The 21,378-nt window shown below is 40.6% G+C and overlaps 1 protein-coding gene across 1 annotated transcript in view; it reads left to right on the top strand.

Annotated features, from left to right (window-relative positions):
* Positions 1–21,378, top strand: part of LOC115784262 (protein shisa-6-like) — a 64,748-nt gene that overhangs the window by 13,952 nt on the left and 29,418 nt on the right. The window contains exons 2-4 of the mRNA XM_030735422.1: positions 12,627–12,689; positions 13,598–13,618; positions 16,063–16,191. Of these exons, the coding sequence (XP_030591282.1) occupies positions 12,627–12,689; positions 13,598–13,618; positions 16,063–16,191 (213 nt within the window). The remainder of the gene's footprint in view (positions 1–12,626; positions 12,690–13,597; positions 13,619–16,062; positions 16,192–21,378) is intronic.

Below are 21,378 nucleotides of genomic sequence, written 5' to 3'. Positions count from 1 at the left end.
TGGCACGGTGCTCCATCATGCTGGAAAAGGCATTATTCTTCACCAAACAGTATTTGGACAGTTGGGAAAAGTTGCTCTCGGAGGATGTTTTGGTGCCATTCTTTATTCATGGCTGTGATCTCATGCAACATTGTGAGTGAGCCCACACCCCTGGATGAGAAGCAAGCCCACACATGAATGGTCTCAGGATGCTTTACTGCTGGCATGACACAGGACTGATGGTGGCACTCACCTTTTTTTCTGCACCATCATTTTTCCAGATGCACCAAACAATCGGAAAAGGGCTTCATCAGGAAAATGACTTTACCGCAGTCCTCAGCACTCCAGCCCCTGTACTTTCTGCAGAATATCACTTTGTCCTTGATGTTTTTCCTGGAGAGAAGTGGCGTCTTTGCTGCCCTTCTTGACACCAGGCACCAAAAGACTTCACCTCACTGGACGTGCAGATGCACTCACACCTGCCTGCTGCCATTCCTGAGCAAGCTCTGCACTTATGGTGCCCTCAATCCTGCAGCTGAATCACCTTTAGGAGACGCTCCTGGCACTTCTTCACAACAATTGAACCTCTGTCCTTGAAGTTCTTGATGAGCTGATATATGGTTGATTTAGGTGTAATCTTACTAGCAGCAACACTCGTGCAGGTAACTGTGGTAAAAGAGGAAGAACAGTGATTTCAAGAACCACCTCCTTTTAAAGCATCCAATCTGCATTCAAACTCCCCATCAACACTCACACCTGTGTTAACAAAAGTATCACTGAAGTGATGTCAGCAAGCACTTTTGTGACAGGGCTGAAATGACGTGGAAATGGATTTTGTGGGGTTTAGCTCATTCTGATGGCAAAAAGGAACTTGTGTCATTCTCAAAGCTTTTGGCCACGACTGCATACTGTATGTTCAGTGCTTAATGTTATTCTCATTCCTCAGGGTGGCCCTTGGTGGAGCTGAATTTGATACCCCTGGTGTATAAAATCATCTCGCAGATATGAGATGTGGTACGCCATGATACTCAACAGCTCAGGAGTGTCAGAATTATTACAGTATGTCAAAGGAAATGAAGGATAATTTTTGACCTGAGGTCAAACCTCCTACCAGACATGTTTTGCACCTGCAGCCAACTGGCAAGCTGCCGGCATGTTTCAGTTAAAAAAAAAAGAACCCAGAAGCTCTTTGGGCTCGAAGCCAAAGTTTTAATAAGTAGTCTGACTAAGTACCTGTTGAGGCGCGACCTGACTGCAGGGCATGTTTGACACAAGGCTGCACGGGGTGAGCAAATGGTCTCTTCAAGCAGGGGCAGTAAAAATGAAAAAGCACAACAGGGAGACGGCACCGAATTTTGATCTGAAAATTATGAATGCACAATCAAGATATTGTTGCTCGTTGTTATGAAAATGGGGTCTGTGGCATCTATTTAAAAAGGTCCTCCTGTTTTGAAGCCATTTGGGTTTGTCTTGACATTTCCAAAAGTCCCACTGCGCTCAGATTTTAACGAGTGCTGGCATTATCACTCGAGTGTTGATTTGAGATTCTTATGAGGGTGGTCGATATTGTGGATGACAGCACCTCATCAATTAAGCCTGTGGCCTCTGCAGTCATTCTGAGTCTACAACTGAGAAAACACAACATCTGACTCCTTGTAATCACAAGTCTTCGAATAAACACTGTTAGATGCCATAGTAGCGTCTCTCAACACATACAGCCTCACAGCCTTCCGCTGTCATTAATTAGCGTCATCATCTCCAATTGTTTGCTTGTCGTGAATGATCATTTAATTAGGTAACTTCAGATGGAGGATCCAAATATTATGGATAGATTATAACAAGATCAGTGCCAAACATCTCCGGCAGCAGCTTAAAGAAGCTTATGCTCTGTAGGAAAAATATCAATCACATTTATATGTAAATAGATGTAATTATCTGTTGTAATCATCACACATTACTCAGGAGGCAGCAGAGAAACGGGCGCTTGTTGCTTTAATTCTGTGAATGTGACAGAAGTGTGAAGGAGACAAAGCAACTCAAAGACATGCAGGGAGACAGAAAAGCTATAAAAAATACACCCACTTCCACCAGAACCGCCCAAAAAAAGGAATCTCTGAGTAGCCAGTAAAGGGCAAGATACTTATGCTATTTCTCTTTTGTTTCCTCCAAGAACATTGAAGTTAGCCTTGGAAATAAATGGGCAAACATACACTCTATATCCAAAAGTCTTCGCTCCATCATTGAATTCAGGTGTTCCAATCACTTCCATGGCCACAGGTGTATAAACCAAGCACCTAGGCATGCAGACTGCTTCTACAAACATTATGAATGTATGGGTCATGAATACTTTTGGCAATGTAGAGTAAAAGTCTGCAGAGTAAAAAATCACACAATGCTAGTGGAGAAAATGCATTAATATAGTAAAATATTCATTTTCCTTCTGACACAGCATTTATATCATGACAGAAAGAAAAACTGTAATATTTAACTGTAATATTTAAATATTTAACTTCATTAAATATTTAATATTTAATGAAGGTTCACTGATTGATATCAGCAATGGATGAAATCATGTGTACTTTAAAAGGGGTTGCTTGTAATGACAAACTATAGAGATGAGTTGAAAAGCATCCTCGAATATTATTAAATTACTCTATTTCCCTAAACTTTCTGGGGCTGTCCCCCCCGGATCTATTTTCAGTGAAAAACCTCTAAAAAGCCATTGCAGTCAAAATGCACAGCAATAAACTGCAGCAGAGTTACTGGTGAACATAAAGCAGCATAAAGAAGCTGAAGAGTCAGTGTCATGGACAACTATGTGGCAGGCAGGGCTAGGACCCCAATGCAGTACTCAGAAGACAGGACTGAACTCAGAAATATTCAGCTTTATTTGCTGGCAAACAGACATGGCTGGACTGGAGCCAGATTTAAAAACTAAGAATCATGCAGAACTTGAGATCACACAGGAAAAGTGGAGGACACGACAAAGAACAGAGGAGCAATCTACACGAGGTAATCAGGGAGATAAGACACACCAGGGAACACAGCTGAAACTCACTGTGGAAACCCAACACAGGACTCTAAACAGGGTATATTATAAATGACCAAGGAAAATAGCAATCTAACTAATATTACTAAAAAAAAAAAAGCCAAATTTAAACACAAGACAGCCTCAAAACCAAATAAATCACAAAATCCACAAGGAACAGAAAAACCCTTCGTCCAAGCCCCAGAGACCACAGTGAGATACCGCATCAGAAAATGAAGGGGACCAAAAACAGAGCTAAATGGAGAGATAATATTAAACTTAATGTCATCTTTCTGTTGAATATCTTAATAGGAAGATGGCTCACCTTATCACCTTGCTTTAGATAATAGAGCAGCACTCCCAGCCTTCTGCTGGCCAAACCAATCCTTTAATCACAACTGTGATAGACAAAACTGAGAAGATGTGTTTTCGTCTTTGTGATTTATTCTGATTTTGTGTTTTGAGGCTGATTCTCAGTTCACAGTGTTTATTTTGTCACTATCCATCCATCCATCCATCCATCCATCTATCCATCCATCCATCCATCTATCCATCCATCCATCCATCCATCCATCCATCCATCCATTTTCTGCCACTTATCTGAGTCCAGCATGCAGGACAGTAGTCTAAGCAGTCCTCTTGCCTCCTCCAGCTCTCCCAGGGGAATACCAAGGCATTCCCAAGCCAGCTGAGAGATGTATTCTCTCCAGCATGTCTCGGGTCTATCCTGGGGCCTGGTAGGACATGCCTGAAACACCTCATCTAGAAGGTGTCCAAGAGGCATCCGAGCCAGATGCAACTCACCCAGCCTCTAAGGGAGGACCCACCTTTGGGGAAAACTAATATCTGTAACTTGCATCTCATTTGGGTGTTTAACGAATCTGCTCGTTGTCACCTACAGTACTGCACAGTAAGACCCACTTAGTATTCAGTGGCTTTGTTTGATTAGTTAGAATTTCTTGCATCATAAACATTTATGGTAATTTGTAGCAGAATTACAAATTTGAAACGAGCACCCACTTTATGAATAATCCTCACTAACCACCTGTAATAACTTCAAGGCCCCACAGTTTGCTGTGGCCCACACTTGGCTGAAAAGAGTAGCCACATGTTGACGATGTGATTTAGATGAGATTAAATCCGTGTAATTAATTAGAACTGAATGATCTTGAAGCTTTAATCTTGAATTTAAGTGCCTTCTCCAAACAGCCAGAAATAAAATTAAGCAGAAGAATGAATCATTTAATTTACTTATAATGTGTTATGTGATAAGTAGAATACAAATGGGAGAGTCTCTTATTGAATAGCTTTAACTCCTCGTGATATCTCACAAAATGCAAAATACAGAGCACATGTCCTAAACGGGAGCACAAGCCTGGAAAATGAGGAAATAGCTCAGTTTTGTCCCTCCACACCTATGAGTCACTGCTCTTCGACCCTGCAGGGTCTGTCAGTATTTTCTTCTTTTTGTTAAAAAGTCACAAGGTCAGACGGAGAGGGGAAAACAACGGGCTGTGCCTCCTCTTGACTGGAAAAAGCATGTCAGGCGCACATGATGCATCCAAGAGCTGTGACACACAATCCCTAATCGATACTGGAGAAACAAAGATCCTCGGCCTCGGGGGCCCCTGGTGGGAAGCCGTCACGTAATGCCAAGACAGTCGTCTCGGTTCTCCGGTCTGTTCTTTTCGGCAAGGAGGGAGAGCTCTCTGAAAACACACACGCACGGATCTGTCAGAACCGTAGGCATGACTGAAATAGTGGCAAACAGCTAAAAAAAACATACTAAATCACTGGAAACGGTGACTTCTCTCCCCTGTTTTTGGAGTACTGAAGTGCACATCAGAGCCTAAACAAAGAGCACTCTCCAGTTGTTTGTTCGGTGTGGTTTTCTAGTTCACTCATGACTCTCGCATGACGCCTGACCGCGCAGTCGTGACTGATGAAAGAACTTGCACAAACTCCAATTAGCTGTAACTAAAATGAAATGCATTCCCAAACTGAAGGGAAAGACATAAACATTTAATTTTAGTATTCTGTGAGTTCTCTGTTAAATGCCAATGAGCAGATGAGCCTGCCTCATAATTACAAAGTCATTAAAAGATCTCAGTTGCAATTTTCCAGTTTGTGGTGTCTTGACAAAACCTGACTTTTCTCCTTCGTTTCATCGTTTCATCAGCCTGCTTATCAACAGTTGCTTGGTGCAAACGACCAATGTAATTATGGGAAAACACGGAGCGCAATTATGGAAAATAACTAACTGGAAAATTTGCTTTTCGGATGCTCTCCTGTCTTTCCTTTACATCAAATATGATGAGACTTAAAATGCTCTGGGAGTTTTCACTGATTTGCTTCTGTTCCTGCCATGAGCCTTATTAAATTTATGTTTTGTTTTTTTTTTAGCTTTAATCTGCCTTCATAAAACAGGCTGTAAATATCCTATTTGGGATAAAGATTCAACAAAAGATCAACTTGTTATTCAAAAACCGTGTGGCGCTGCATATGTAGATTAACATTTTTTGAATTTAGCTGCAGGAATTTACTTAAATTCATTTAAAAATAAAAAAGCAGGAATCAGGTCTCACCAATAAATCTATACAGAAGACAGAACTTCTGAAAAGTGGAGCCAGTGCAGAAGTGCCTTAAAACTCTTTCTAATGACAAGCAGAGAGAAACTCCACGGAAAGTTGTGTAGAAGTCTGTGGGTCACTTGTCTTTTCATAACACTGTACCTGTCTCATCACTAAGTAATACAACACAATGTTCATTTAGTACATTTTGGTAGCATGAAAGAGGATAGAGCCGGTGATGATTTCTCATATGACTGAGAAGTTGCTTGTCCATGTCTCTTATTCTCAGTTTGGGACTTTCCAAACCAACGAGTTATGTCACAGTGGCTACGTCCATCTTTTATATACAGTCTGTGAGTCTAACAATGAAGGCTGTGTTTTGACTAATTTTGGCACTCCATGAAATGAGCACATACTATATGTATGATCTTCCAGTTCTGGGGCTTTCCTTCCACGTGGTGTGTTCATAGTCTTCAGCAGCTTGTCTATGATCTCTCTTCTTTGCCTTCAGCCTGCCTAACATCGCACAGATAGAAGACACCAGAACAGAAATTCCTCATAGCTCATTAATTACATACATCACCTCTTGTTACCTGACCACATTTAATGAGACCTACTCTGAAATGAATGCAGAGGCTGTGGGCATTTTGGTTTCTGAGAGTGTTGATGCAAAGCAGAAATTTTAATAAAAAGAAATATTTTCTTTTTACTGAGGTGAAGCACTGAAATGTGGCTCAGGTAGTTAGTTTCAGTTTATTGCTATGCTGACACGGCATACCCACTTTTATTAAAACATAAGCCATCAGCGACTTGATGGTGCTGCTAACTTCAATCCATTCCGGTGACACTGCTCCGGCTGCACTGGCCCTCAAAGGAGCAGTAAGTATCATAACTGTGGTGTCCAGAGTTCAGTGTCCATCCCCACGAGGAATGAAAAGGTCAGAGCATAGTTTCCAAATATCAGAAGCTGTGCATTTTCTACATTCCTATTATAATCCATTACACATCAAATAGCTGATTTAATGTCGTGTCTCCTGTAAAGCTTGTGAGCCTTCTTGGATCTTTTGGTAAAATTGATCTTGGAACATTTTTCATAATTATATCTGCACTTTAAACACTTACACTAATGCCGGCCTTTTGTGTATTTTTTTTGTGCTACATTTTTTTTTTGCTGCATTAAGGCTGGACGTTCTGTTGGATGGGGTGAAGGTCGGGGCTCTGTGTGCACAAGTAAAGTGGGAAAAGCATTTATTTACAGGGTGGCTTTGTTTAAACGGGAGAAACTGTTAACAGAGAGACCCTGTAATACACTGGAGGCTGCAGGAGAGATTTCTCATCAGTGGAGCAAAGGATGCTGATACTAAACCAAGAAAACAGCACTCTATAGTATGCAGAAAGGAGTGTCAAAGTAGCAAACTTTTGGTAATTTTTGAAAAATAAGAAAAAAAAGATTGGTTTGCAGTCAATTGCAGTTGCAGGCCATTTTCCAGAACCTGCACTTTGGTCCAACCCCACCTGCTTACCCGGATCCTTCAGGTTTCCTGTCTGTTTTCAGCCTTCCGGTTCACGGAGTCCTATATTTCACGGCAAGGATAACGGCAGCTTTGTGTGATGTGACTTCTGGCATATCGAAGAAGACATCAGATAAATCTGTGCTTATCCTTGTTAGTAATTCACAGACTCCAAGAATCCGTGCTCCCTGAAACACCGTTGGTCAAGCGCACGGCGGCGCGTGGGTAAGGCTCAGAGACTTTGTGTGGATCGCTGCTCTCTTTTGTTCCTCTCTGGAGATGTGCTTATGTCAGAAACCAGCATTTAAATAAGCAGGATGAAGCAACTGTCACTGCAGCAGGATGTGAGATGGAAAATTAACAGATTTGTCATCAGCAAAGTAAATCACTGGTGAAACTGTTCTGTTTTTTTCCCTTTAAATCCCAGTCTTTACAGGATGAGATGATTTCAGTCAGATGTTGTTTACATGTAGAATGAAATAAGATTAAGTCATGTGCATAGAGAAATGCTTTAATTAGGGCTGTGTGCAGAAAGTGGAAAATCATACTGAGAATTTTCAAATACCCAGTATACTGAGATGAGCTATAAAATTCCATAAGCTCATCAAAGAAGGGTAACAGCCAATAAATTGCTGAAAGCATCAGTTTCATGCCTTAGCAAAAGTCGTTCCTCTTAATGTATTGACTCTTTGTAACTTCATGTGCATCCTCCAAGAAAATGTCTGCAGCAGGTCATTTTTTTGTGGTGGTGAAAGAAAGAAGAAGGTAACAAATTGTTTGCAACACCAGCCGGTGTCTTGGGACCACGGACAGTATAAAAGATGGATGTTGCTTCCGAGTCTGAAAAGTGAAGACAGGAGTGCAGGTTTAAGGCAGGCGTGCCGGGGGTGGCGCCTGTGGTTGCACCTATAGAAGTCTTCACCTCTGTAAATACTGTTTATAGGCTCAATCACTCATTCCGGGTCACACTGAACAACACACTAAGTCCATTTTGTAGATTATGAGTCAGAAAGGAAGATTATCCAGGGTATGCATCAGATTTACCCCCTTGCTCATACTGTCTATGCTGGGACAACACGTTCCTGGGCCAGAGCCTAAAAATTAACAGTGGCTAAATTGCTAAAAATATTTTAGAAGATTGATTATTGGCAAACACAGATGGGATTGAGCTGAACTTAAGAGGTGTGGTCCAAGATGACATACAGGAAGTCCTCATCATTGTCAATCATATGTAGTGAAAATGTTTGAGTTTTATTATTGTAGGAATTTGAAGGTTTGACCTTTTGCATTGCTGATTTTTTTTTAATTGTATATTTTCTTTTTTCACCAATGTCCACAAACAACGTGTGTGTTGCAATTAAAAAACTCTCTTTTCATATGTTTAGCTATATAATTAGTCAGTCAGCTTCACTATTCTAGCTCAAAAAGTCAAAACAAGAGGAAGGAGTTCCTCATTATTTATGATTACTACTTTGAAATAAAAAAAATATACAAAATATTTCTAAACTGCTTATTTTCAGATAAACATGGAATTTCTCGACCTGACATTGTTAATTGTTCTGTTCTCTTGTTTGTTAACTTAGTAGTAATAACTCAGTTGTAAATTCATGCATCTTTCTCAGATACATTAGAGGTTAAAGTCCTGAGTAGCTCCAGTAATGAGAAACTTTTCTGTCTTCTGTCACCTGGCCTCTCCATCACACGCGCATATGTAGAAGGGCAAAATGAGGTGATCTGTCCCGCCAAGTCCACATGGTACTTCACACTCTGCCAGCATAATGGCATTGCACGGGCTCTCTCGGTAGCCAGCGTCTGTCCATCAGCTTCCCCCAGAGCGAGGCGTTTAAAATGGATCTGGGTCACAGTGGGATCCCCCTCTGTCCACCCGCTGGAACCTGGAAGCATTTGGTTCATTTGTGACATATCTGCCTGAATTACTACAGCCAATCCATGTGACACACTTTACTGACAGTGAGAGCTGCTGCATTATGCATTAACACTGAGAAAGTGTGTTCCTTTTCCATGTACTCTGATGCATTTGAGATCCCAATGACTCGGTGTGAACGATAAAACTGACATTTGCTCCATTCGGTACTTGGATGACTGCAGTTTAACACTTTAGCATCAGCTGCTGCACAAGGTTTTGGGGAATTTGGCTCCAGATTCTGTTAGTTATTTATGTGGGGATTGTGGGCAATAAAACCACAAATATATTTTTTTAAAATGACAAATGGATTCATTTTTAACTTTATAATTTTTAGACACGTATGAGTTCATGAAGGGAAGATTAGTCTTGGACAGCGGTTTGATTATTTCACCAAACCTGCACAGAATTGTTGTGTGTTGTGTGTTGGAATGTCAAAATGCAAACATGAGACACTAAAATGGCAAAAGTAGAAAAAATCAAATGCAAAAGACATTAATGATGAACAGTAAGAGAGTCATTGTTGCGACCAGGCTCATAAGCAGCAACATAAAGTGGAGGCTGACACCAGAGTTTCTAGAAACATTGGTTTTATTTAAAATACTAAAAATGACAGCCTGGACAGCATGAAGGCAAGAAGCTGCACCCCGAGTTGACCTTGGGCTTACTTTTATCTGTACTTTGTCAGGTGGAGACAACTCACAATTAAGCCCTGGCAATACCAAGAGACTCTTGCACTGCCACTGCAAGGTGAGTAGGGGCTGCAGAGGACCGTAACACACTATAATAGAGTCGAATAACACAATGCTCGCGCCATGTGTGAAAACGACAAAATATTAGATTGACAACACTAGATTGTCAATCCAACACTAGTAAACATTCCCAAACCTGCCCAAGCAATGCAGAGCAGATAATCTAACAACACCCGCTGGCCATGGATGAAAAATAATGTTTGTGTTTTCATAAGCCATTAAATACATGAAGGAGTGTAGTGTTCATACTTTACTTGCCAGTTTCTGTATTCATATTTCATATATTGAGTAAATGTTATTTCTGTAACTTCTGTAATAAATTCTTTTGTCTGTATTATTCTCTTATTGTACCTTTTTAGTCTGAGTTTTTTTTCCCCCCATTTTGGTGTGGAAGAACTCGACTGTCCTGAGTCTCAGTCTGAACCTCGTCAAAAACATCCAGGACGAGCTAAAAGCACCGACTGTCAGTCAGCGCTTATCATCCAGTGCTTCAATGAGAGCAAATCTTGTTTTTAAAAAGAAAAACCTGATGGCAAATCCTTCAGATTGGTGAAGGCTGTTCATTATTCCCATGTGTCAGTATATTTCTGCAGTGCCACACATTTTTAAGCATCATCTATGTACTGAATCTGTATTGCATCTGTGCACTGCTGTTGCAACAGACTGCATAGCCTGAAGAGTTTCAATATGTTGTCGTCCTGCTGGGCTTCAGGCTTTGGTAAAAGAGGACGTCTTTAAAAAAATAAATCAGATTCTGGTCTCGGCTTCGCATGATGCAGTTGGCGCTCTCTATTGGTGAAACAAATGAAGAAAAACAAATGAAGAAATAGATAAATATTTGCATCAGAGCACCTTCATTTCACTCTGTATGCCCATGACTGTTATCATGTAACAGGGTTTTTTAGCTCTTAGATTATTTTGAAGGTAAAGACTTACATTTTTGTGCATGTTGCTGCAGCGTTTTGCTTCCATTTGATATCAGATGTTGGCTCGCTGACCAAACACAGCTAAAGAAAAAAAAAAAAGTCTCCAGCCTCATGAATAACTGAACTCGGTGTGAATGTGCTCCCTGCTTTTACGTGTCATGTCTGAGACTAGATCTTATTTTTTATTCATCTGAGGATTAGTATTTTTTTTCTACAAAATATGCTTGGTCTAGTACCAGACTGACTGCACAATATTAGTGATACCATTCAAACATATAAAGGGGAGACTCAGCTCTCACACACACACACACAGACACACACACACACACACACACACACGCTTAACTGGAGATTACCTCAAAGAGAAACCATCCTTGCTGGGTGATAAACTTTTGAACCTTGGTTGAACACTTGTGGTACATTTTAATGCATGAAATTCATCTAGCAGTCGGTTTCTTTGCTCTGGGGGAAAGAAGCAGTTTCTCCAATTATGCAGATAGTAAAAGGTTGTTATTTATTTGGTACGAAACCACTTTCATTTCCTGTTCATAGAAGAGTAATTTAACTGAGTTTTCTCTAGCCGCTATAATTGGTCCCTTGATCAAACCTGTGCGATTGGAAAACAGAGTACAGCTGCGTGGAGGACGGACCAAAGGCGTGCTTCATAACAGCTACTCAAAACCATTAAACTGGCAAAGTTTTTCCATTCAAAACATCACTTTCAGTCTAAATTTAAAAGGATTTCCACCAACACCACATTAAGGATATTAGCAAAAGTCAACACTTGTCAGAAATGTCATGCACTCCTGCTGGGAAAGTGACATCATTGACCTACAGGCACCAATCTTTCAGAGCTCACACAGTACAAGCTATCAGCAGCATTTTCACTGTCTTTAGTATTCTTGTTGAATGATGGATGAACATATTTAAATGGAGATAAGGCACAACTACTACATGAGTTGTATGCTGTTCAGAGGGGGAAAAAATGTAATTGAATAAAAGCATTATTTTCACTTATTGGAATTCCCATTTCTGCTCAGTGATGGAGGTCTCACAAGATGCTGCTTTGTTCTGTACCCACCAAAACAACACATTACAATATTAGTGCAACATCGAATGACACATTCACTGCAAAGACGGATCACCACGAGGTGTAGCTGCTTCCACGCACCCGGACAAAGTGGCTAGAATCAATCATACTGGTAAAGTAGTGCTAAAGAGTGGATTCTGTCAACTGGAAGAAACACTTACAGGCTCATAAGTGAGCAGTGGCAGTTTACTGCTCATTTGAGACACTGAACAAATCAAAGCTTTCACATCTCGGGATGTAGCAAATACTGACTTGACTAGATGGAAAGGCTGAGTGATACTCTGAGAGAGTAACATTTGTCACGTTATTATAGAAGAGCCCGTAGTGCTGAACTCATAGAGGTCAGTTTTTCACTACTTCAACACTGCGGCATAGATAATGCCCAAGGTGTACGGGTCGTCAAAGCAAGACAAGGTTATTTATATTGCACTACAGCTACAGACGGCCTGTATAACATGGCTGTATGATTTATTGAACAGGACCAGCTAAGCTAACATTAAAAATTGCTCTCAGATTCAAAAGACTGAGTTCTCTAAAAACTGAATTTGGATTTCTTATTGCATAAGATACGTTAACATTGCTCACAAACCGTTTTCAAACTGGCACCTTGATACTATGAGGTTATGTTTTATTTGGTTGTATAACATGTTTTTGACTTGCTGCTAACCACTTTTAACTGAGTCAGGCCAGTTACGTGTAAAATTTTTAATGCTTTTAATCTTTTCCTGTATATAATAAATGAAATCAAGTAAAAAATCCAAAAAGGCATCTGCAACTGTTATTAACCAATTTTCTTTTTGTCAGTTGAACCTACCACTTTATTTCCTTTTGCTCCTCCCATAACAGGAAACCACCACCATGACTACCAGCATAGCCACGTGGACCTGACTGCACTGACACCTAAAATGGGTAAGAAACTGTTTGACTGCTGATATGTAATTACAGGCAGAGCCATTGACTGTGTAAACCTAGACTGATAATGAGATCTACTCTTTTTTTTTTTAGTTTAGCCTGATGTCACGGGAGCCACCGGCTTCATTTTCCAAAATGATATGCATTATTATCTCTAAGTGATAGAAAGCCAAGCAATTTTTGTGATAGACTATTTCCAATTTTAAAAACAAAAGTATGCCTTTCACAGGTAATTTAAAGTATGAGGAGCTGATAAAGAAATCCTCAGAGAAAATGAAAAGCAAAAAGTGTGATAATCAAAGGATCGTCTGTGCGGTTTGCTCAAGTTATTGAAAACCCAGTTGCTCTTACGGCATCCCATCTATTTTTCTAAATGCGATTTTCTGTGAAAGGGGAGCCGCCTTTCACTGTGGAATTACTGAATGGCTCTGCATCTAAATGACTGTGAAATGAAAGCGGGAACCTGGATTCTTAATTACGTACAGAAATCCTCTCTGTGATATTCTGAAACTGCAGAGGCCAATGTTTTGTGTCAGTGTTTCAGGTTAAAGCTATTGTCGTTGAGTCATTAAACAAAGTTTTTTACCATTAATGGAGCGCCGCCATCCACATCCTGCCCGCGCTCGTCTGCCTCTTAAACAGGACGGCCTTTCATGGGAAAATGGGTTTGGAAAGTGCTTTCAGAACCAAATAAAACTCTTCAAACAGCACTTTTGAAGTCTATTTAGCTTCTGATGAGGATCATAGCTGCAATGCATAATTCAAGAGTTGCCGGTTTGGACGTTTTTGTTAACCCTTGGCGGCATTCTCGCAGTATTGTTTTTGACCAAGGGCAACCTCTAGTTTGAAACGTACTGTGCACAATGAGTGTTATTGATCCTTTCTTTCTCACTTGGATTTGTTAGCCCACAGACAAATGAGATACGGTAAGTAATACACATACACGTGATGTTTATGTGTATCTTTTCATCACTTTTTTTTGCACATATATCATGTACAGTAGAGACTGAATTCCTTTCCTGCACACTGAGGGTCATTATTCTCCTTTTCTTTCCTTTTTTTCAAGCGCTTGTGTATTTTTTGCAGTCACAAAACTTCACGTTGCTGCATTGCAACCCATGACCTTTAGTCCAACCTTAAAATCTTTTCTTCACACATTTTTTTTTTCCCTCCTTCACCCAACCTACCCGGCTCTATCTTCCCCACAAACCCACACACACATACACACACACAGACACACACTTTCTTATTCTGTGAATGTCTCCCCTCTACACCATATGTTCCTTGGTGTTGTGTGTCCCTATCCTCCTTGCTGCAGTAGTCGCCCAGTCCTATTTTTAAATCCAGCACCCGTGTCCCTGCCTGAATCCCAGCCCTTTCCACCCACTGCGCCTCCTGACCCATGACTGGACGTCCTAAATTCTGAAGCCACAGGAGCTCCATGCAGTGCAGGGAGTGGTAATGGTGTCATACATATCACTGATATCCCCAGATGAACTGCTGAAGGCATTCGATAATGATCTGTTGCTTGAGCTGCTTAGATGCAGATGACTGACGCAGTTTCCCGCTGACTCAGAACTGCAAAGACAAATTAGTCATTTCATTGAAGATGCAACTTCAGAAAATGTCCAGCCTTACCAAAGAAACATATACAGTCATTTCTAAGATACTGGCCATATCTACTTATTAATTTTTTGGATTTCCTGGTCAGTTCATCCAAACAAGTTATCTCTTCCTTTAACCTTCAGAGTATGTTTCAGTCAAGACACATCAAGGAAAAACTACAGTTTCAAAACTTGGATCCCAGTCCAAGAAACTAGATTCTTTTAGTTTAATATTGTGGTTATTATCTTCAGTTTTTGAAGGCAGAAGTAACCATATTTAAACATTTTTAAATCCTGGAAATCTTGGTTAGCATGTAGCAGCCATAGCCTGCAACATGCATCCCATAGAACTAGATACGCTATATGGTCAAACGTACTGGGCCAACTACATATTACACCTATAGAAGCTGCTCAGCAATGGAAGCCCGTGCTGTGAAGCTCCCAGGGTGCAGTTTCTGTGCTGATGTTAATGCCAGAGGAGGTTTGGAATACCACAGTCACTGAGTCAGCAGACTCAGAGTATGCACCTCAGCACTCGGTGACCCCGCTCTAAGTTTATGTGGTCTGCCACTTCATGGTTGAGTTGCTGTTTTTCCCAAATGTTTCCACTTCGCAATAATATTGTACCACATACCAGAGCACCATGCTCGAATTAGGGGAGCTCTTCTTTTACAAATGTAAAAGAAGAGCTCCCCTGTGGCAATCGGACTTTTGTCCATATAGCATACCGGCTAATTTGTGCTAAATACCATTCTTCTTGGATGATCTGCCAGTCACTTAATTTCACTGCATAGTTCACTTATCAGACTGTTCCTGTTTGACGAACTGGTTGTAGCTGTTGGTGAACAGAAGCGGAAACATGAAACAAATGATTGCAAAGTTTTCTGCATAACTGTTCATCTTTTCCAGCTGTTACAGTAATATTCCTCTATGCCATCTGCACTGATCCATCAATGAAATGCATGTAGACATGCTTGTGCACTCGTACCTTCAGCCTGTGCTCAGATGTGACATTTTTAGCACACACCATGGTTCACAAGGAAAATAGAGGTGACCATTTGGAGCCAGATCCAAGTTTTTGGCATCCTCATGATATATATGTATACCCAAAATAAGCAACCCAAATGTCACGACAGATTTTTCTTATGGGGATGGAGGCATGTACCAGGCTTAAATATGAGATGGGTGGCAGTGATGTTGGAAACACATTCAAAAGAAAAATGCAAAAAAATCATTTGAAATCTGTGCAACATCATTTCAATGGAGTGAATGGAGGAGGAACAAGGAGCATCTGGAGTAAAAGAGCAGAAACAACTGGGCTTTTCTGTTAGTTTAAGTTTTAAACAGCCCAAATCTGGCCAGCATACACATCTAATATGGTGGGTGTAGTTATAGTGGAAAACTGTACATTGACTATTTGTGGTAAATGAAAACTAGATGCGAGGAAAACCTGTTTAATAAAACAAGGCAAATAACCTCAAATATCTCCCTGCCTGCATTCACAGTTTTAATACTCCAGCATGCTGTATTCAGTGTCTCAGGTGTGCTTATAACCAAAAGTTAAAAAAAATCCAGCAGAGGGTGTCAAACAGCCCCTAAATGCTCTGTAGTCCTGCTCAATCATTCTCAAAGCGCATTTCCCACTGCATCACTTTCCTTTCCTATCCTCCTTTTCCCCCCAAGTAAAGACTCTCAGTGTATAGCCCATGTTTTTGACTAACTGTGTGCTGACTGCAATGCACTACTTCCTCCCCTGTCCCCTGTAGAGCGACCCCAGCGGATGAACAACATCCTGACCTCAGCCACGGAGCCCTACGACCTATCCCTCTCCAGATCCTTCCAGAACCTGAGCCATCTGCCACCTTCCTACGAGCTGGCCCTCAAGTCTGACTTAAGTAAATACTTTGCATAGATAAAGCGAGTGGTCCTTCAGTCGTCCTCCATCGCCATGTTTTAACTGACAAGCTAAAAAAAAGCGTAGGCGATGATGTCACCCTCATGTCTGTGCATTAAAGGGTTGTTAGATTCATCACGCCTGGCCTGATGAAACATCTCAATGTCCATTACAGAGACATGCATCATGATAACTACCTCCAGATGTTTGTTGGCTCATCATACAGATAGTCCTCTCGCTTTTCACCTTTTTAGGGAAATAAACTTCTTAAAATGCACGACAACACGCTCAGAGCCCCCATACTCATTCCCATCGACTCATCTATCGGCTCATAGACTGACATCTAATTGGCGTGTAATTTAGCTCCATCTGTGGCCCATGTCATGTTGCTAATGTCTCTTAATGACATATTAAGAGCCTTTTTTTTCCCAGCTGAATGGCTTCTATACAGCAACCGGATGGCACTTTAATGTCTCACCAATACTACAGTTCATTATCCTCGTGGTGACATTTTCAGTTTCATCATAACGTGGACGCTGCCGTTTTAACCTCCCGACTGGTGCATCGCCCATTGGGTTGTAAAGTGGTTTCATGTGATTATCCAGGTTTTCATTCATTTATTTAACTTTCATTAAAGCGCAGAGTCTCCTGAGGTATGTTACTTTGTGGGAAAGAGCTGAGCTAAATGGCAGTGCAAAATATTTATATCGCTCATTAAATTTACTTTCATTGCACAGTAAGACAGGACATGAGGCATGAAGAAGAAAGCAAATACAAATTCTTGACTATTTAAAAACAGTTACTTTATAAAAACAGGATTTGTTTGGTTTTTTTGATGTGTTTAAATGAGTGATATGAAGCTGCATATTCAATTTTAAATTTATCTTGTGAATTAATTCAAACACAGGCCATTAAACCGTCGCTTTGCCAATTTCTAGGCACACTCTGGGGACGTAGAAGATTGTAAGGGTCCATTAAGTTGACTCATGTATTGAGAGTTTGCAATCAAATATTTAATATATATAGCCTTTTTCATGCTTGGCATTTCTGGGTTATGTATCCACTTGGTTCTAGCCAAATTGAATCAAACTCAACAACTAGGTTGAAGGTACCTAAACACATTTTTAGCAAAATAGATTCTAAATACTGTTCTATAACATTAAAAAGAGAAACTGATTTTGAAATGTAACCACAATTTTGGTCAGGGTCCCCTATACACAACAGAGCAGGCATCAGTGACAGGAGGCATGACATTGATTAAATCTGCTAAATCATAATAGGAGCAGCTGGAGTGGAGGTGGGTTGCAAAGCAGCTAGCAGACCCTACTGCAGCTTGGGTCTTGGGCAAAAAATTGGCTGCAAAGAGGGTTCTGCACCAATGGCAATTTTATTTACATAGTGTATTTCATTATATGTAGCCCTTTAAGACCTATAATAGAAAAACAAAAATATTTCAACTCACTATACGTCAATAGAATCTTCAGAAGCGTAATTATAATAATACGTATGAAGTGTATGAATATGTATGCCATAGCTGTACATGAAAACGGTAACCGTTAGAGGAAGGATACAGCGCTCAGGGACACGATGAATGCACAATAAATCCTCTGGTTTTATATACAAAGAAAATTGTTGCTCTATCGTATGTGGTTGCAATTCTACCACATTTAAAAGCAGTTACAGTCTTAAAGGACGCGATGTTCTTAAAACAGAAGATAAAAAAATTATTTAACCATTAAAAATTTTGCAAGATATAGCAACCATAAAGAGCATATTTAACCAATGATGTCTTACATTTGAATGTAACGGTTCAAATATTTAAATTTAAAGTTACTTTAAAGTGCCAGGAACAATCTTAAGAGAAGGTATGAACAGAGACACAGCCATTTAAACATTTCATTAGCCTTTCTTACATTGCATGTGATGGAAAAACACGTATCAGAGCAATCTCCTTTCAGCTCATTCTGCATTCGTCTTTTAAAAGTTTGCCCTTTCTTTCACTTATCAACTCAGGGGCTTTGCTCTTATCTCGCTGGAGCTCTGTACAAACACAGAAATCACAGAGATGAATCGTGTTGATCTACAAAGAAGCTTTTCGAATTTGAGACAGGAACCCGGCAAAATTTGTCAAACAAGCAAGCAAAGTCATCCCTTGAAGAAAAAGGAGTTCAAGCATGAGTGAGGTCTTTGGAAACGAGCCTAAAAGTAATATAATTAGTTGCAATTTTAATGAAACCATCTGGAGAGATGATGATTACTAAATTAAATTAGTATGGTTTATTTGCAATTTAAAAATTGGCAATTATAAATTATTTTGTGTGTGTATTTCTGTGTGTGTGTGTGAGTGAGAGAGAGAGACACTTCCATTCTCCCCGTCCTTCAACGATGTCAACGAGGCAGAGATTGAGGACGCAGCTCTAAAATAACCCGCTTAGCTCCTCCAAGGAGGCGGCACAAAGGAGGAGAAACCAATCATATTTGGTTCTGCTGTTTTTCACCTTAATCACCCTTTAAAGGGATTAAAACACCTTTTTGAAAAAAAAAATAAGCCACCTATAATCCTCCCAGAAAGAAAGACCTAAATGATATTGCTGCATCCCCTTTTTACATTCCACCACTCCTCCTCCAAACCTCTAAAGATCACTTTATAATTGATGTTCCACCAGTTTCACAAGTGTTAGTGCATTACATGATTACAGTCTTCTGTGATCAATAGCTGACACATAAATACACTGGCTATACTGAAAGTAATCTAGCAGAGTGGGAGCTGGGGTTTAATTAGCAGTTGTTAGCAATTTCCTGTGTTTGTAGCTCTGCTTCACGTTTGGGACCCTTCAGCCTCTCGCAATCATTTTAACAGTAAAGTGTTGCATTTTATCAGTACCGCTGAGATGAGATCAAGCAATTTGCATTGCCCTTCTTAAATCATTTCAGCCACTTAAAGTGTAAACAGTGTAATGTGTACATCCATAAAGAATAGGATCTAAATCAAATGGAAGCAGAGGCAGGTATAGAGAAGCAGGCCTTTTCAAGGGTGGCTGAACTTTCCTCAGTAACAGAACGGGGAAAAAAATGATAGTTTCAGCTGATTACAGGAAGATGCCTCCTTTGCTTTCTGATCTGTTCCTGTTTTGATTTGCTAACTGAGTCTGACTACTGCTAACACAACTCACCACTGACTACAATGTTAGTCTATCCATCTAGCAGCAACCATTTTATAATCATATGTACAACAGGACTTTATGTAGTTCTGAGAAAAACCAAGTACACCCTTACCAGGCACTATTAAGCAGAACCCAGCACAAGACTTCTGCAACAATGTCCTTGTTGCAAGACACCAGTGTGGAGATGTTTCACCATAATGCATAGCACCGCATTAGGTGAAAATCAAACCTAGTATATCAGCACAAACACCTCATATTAGCTGTCAGCATGGTGTTGATGGTTTCCGCTTGTTTTGCAGCCACAGGACCTGGGGACTTTGCAGCCACTGCATTGACCATAAACTCCTCTGAATGCAAAATTTTCTAGAGTCAAATGTGAGGCCATCTGTTCAACAGCTAAAGCTTGGCTGAAAATGGGTCATGCAACAGGACAGTGGCCCTAAATCTACAGCAGAATGGCTGAAAAAGACAAAGAATCAAGGTGTTGCAAAGCCAACCCAACTGAAATGGTGTGGTGGTACCTTAAAAGAGCTGTGCAAAAAGATGTCCACAAACCTCAAGTCACAAACTCAAGCAACAAGAAGAGTGGGCCAACATTTATCCACAAATGGACAGTATAAAAGATGGCCACGGCTACAGTGTTGTCACCTGTTGGTCTGTGAACTCCTGTTTTGAAGCCTCAAGATGATGGCAGATGAATTTCTGCCCTTGTCATCTTGGTTACAAAAAAAGTATATAAGGAGGGGTGAGTCTGACTGTGAAACCGCTAGCTCATTAGCTCTTTGCTAACTCAATGAGCAAGCAGGAAACACCAATATAATCCTCCCTTTTGAAACATGGTATGACCAAAGTTTTTATTCAGTCTGACCCAAAATGAGTGATGAAGACAATAAAATTACCAGGAAACTGTCCGTAGAGGTTGAGTCAGAAAGTCACTTCTCATAGACTTCTGTAGGACAGGAAGTCTTTTTGCATAGCTATCCCCATCTGATGGCCTATAGATAGAATGTAGGTTTAAGGCCCTTCGGTATTGGCTTCATTTTTAGGACCAAGAAGCTACGTCCATCTTTTTACTGCCTATGGACCACAGGAGGTGCCCCCTGGTGGCATTAGAATGAACACCAGTTTAAGACTCTTATACATAATCTTCACACTGAGGTTACACACATCTTTTATATAGAATCATGGCAGCAGCATTTTTTTGGTATGTGTTTTTGTTTCTTATTATTACACATTATTGTCATATTATTATCAGAATGTAACTCTTGAGATCTTATTGACTGGAATCGTCACTTTGACCTATTAACCCCTTAACTGGCAGCAAAAAAATCACCTGACAAAAACTACATAACGCCTTCTGGTCATTATTGGCTCTGAACAACCCATTTCATAGCCTATTAATCGGCTGCGTCTGGTCCGCGGGCCGAATGAAGTGCATTTATATGGCAGGCTAGACCCGCCCATTTTGACTGACACCTCATTCGGCCAATCATGTTAAGAAATGGGTTTCCCAGAGCCAATAATACTCAGAGGGCGTCACGTAGCTTTGTCAGGTGATTTGGTGCAGCCAGTTACATGATTGGCCGAATGACGTGTCAATAAAAATGGGAGGGTCTAGCCTGCCATATAAAAGGGACTACAAACGGCCCGTCACCGGGCCCTTGCCAGTTAAGGGGTTAATAGAGAGATGGCCCACAGCTTGTCAGTTGTGTCTGTAGTTTGGTTGACATTTCCTGTCATAATGTCATATCTAAACAAACCCTTCAGGGAAGAATGATAGACCACATCGCCACAGGCAAGAGTTGGGCTTCCCTCATTAGGAATGCACAGAGTAGTGGACATTAAAACCTCTGAGTGGGAGAAAATAAGGTGACCTTCTGTATCCAGGCATGACATCTCTCCCAGTGAGATTAGCATCCAGACAAACAATTCCCATCATCCCCTTTCTCCACGACCCGGTGAAGCGTGGTATAGTCCTAAAGCGGCAATTCAACCTCTGTGTTCTTCAGTAATTAACTGCTGCA

This window comes from Archocentrus centrarchus, chromosome 8 (genome assembly GCF_007364275.1).
Source record: "Archocentrus centrarchus isolate MPI-CPG fArcCen1 chromosome 8, fArcCen1, whole genome shotgun sequence".
NCBI lineage: Eukaryota > Metazoa > Chordata > Actinopteri > Cichliformes > Cichlidae > Archocentrus > Archocentrus centrarchus.
This window is presented reverse-complemented; position numbering and strand designations above follow the sequence as displayed.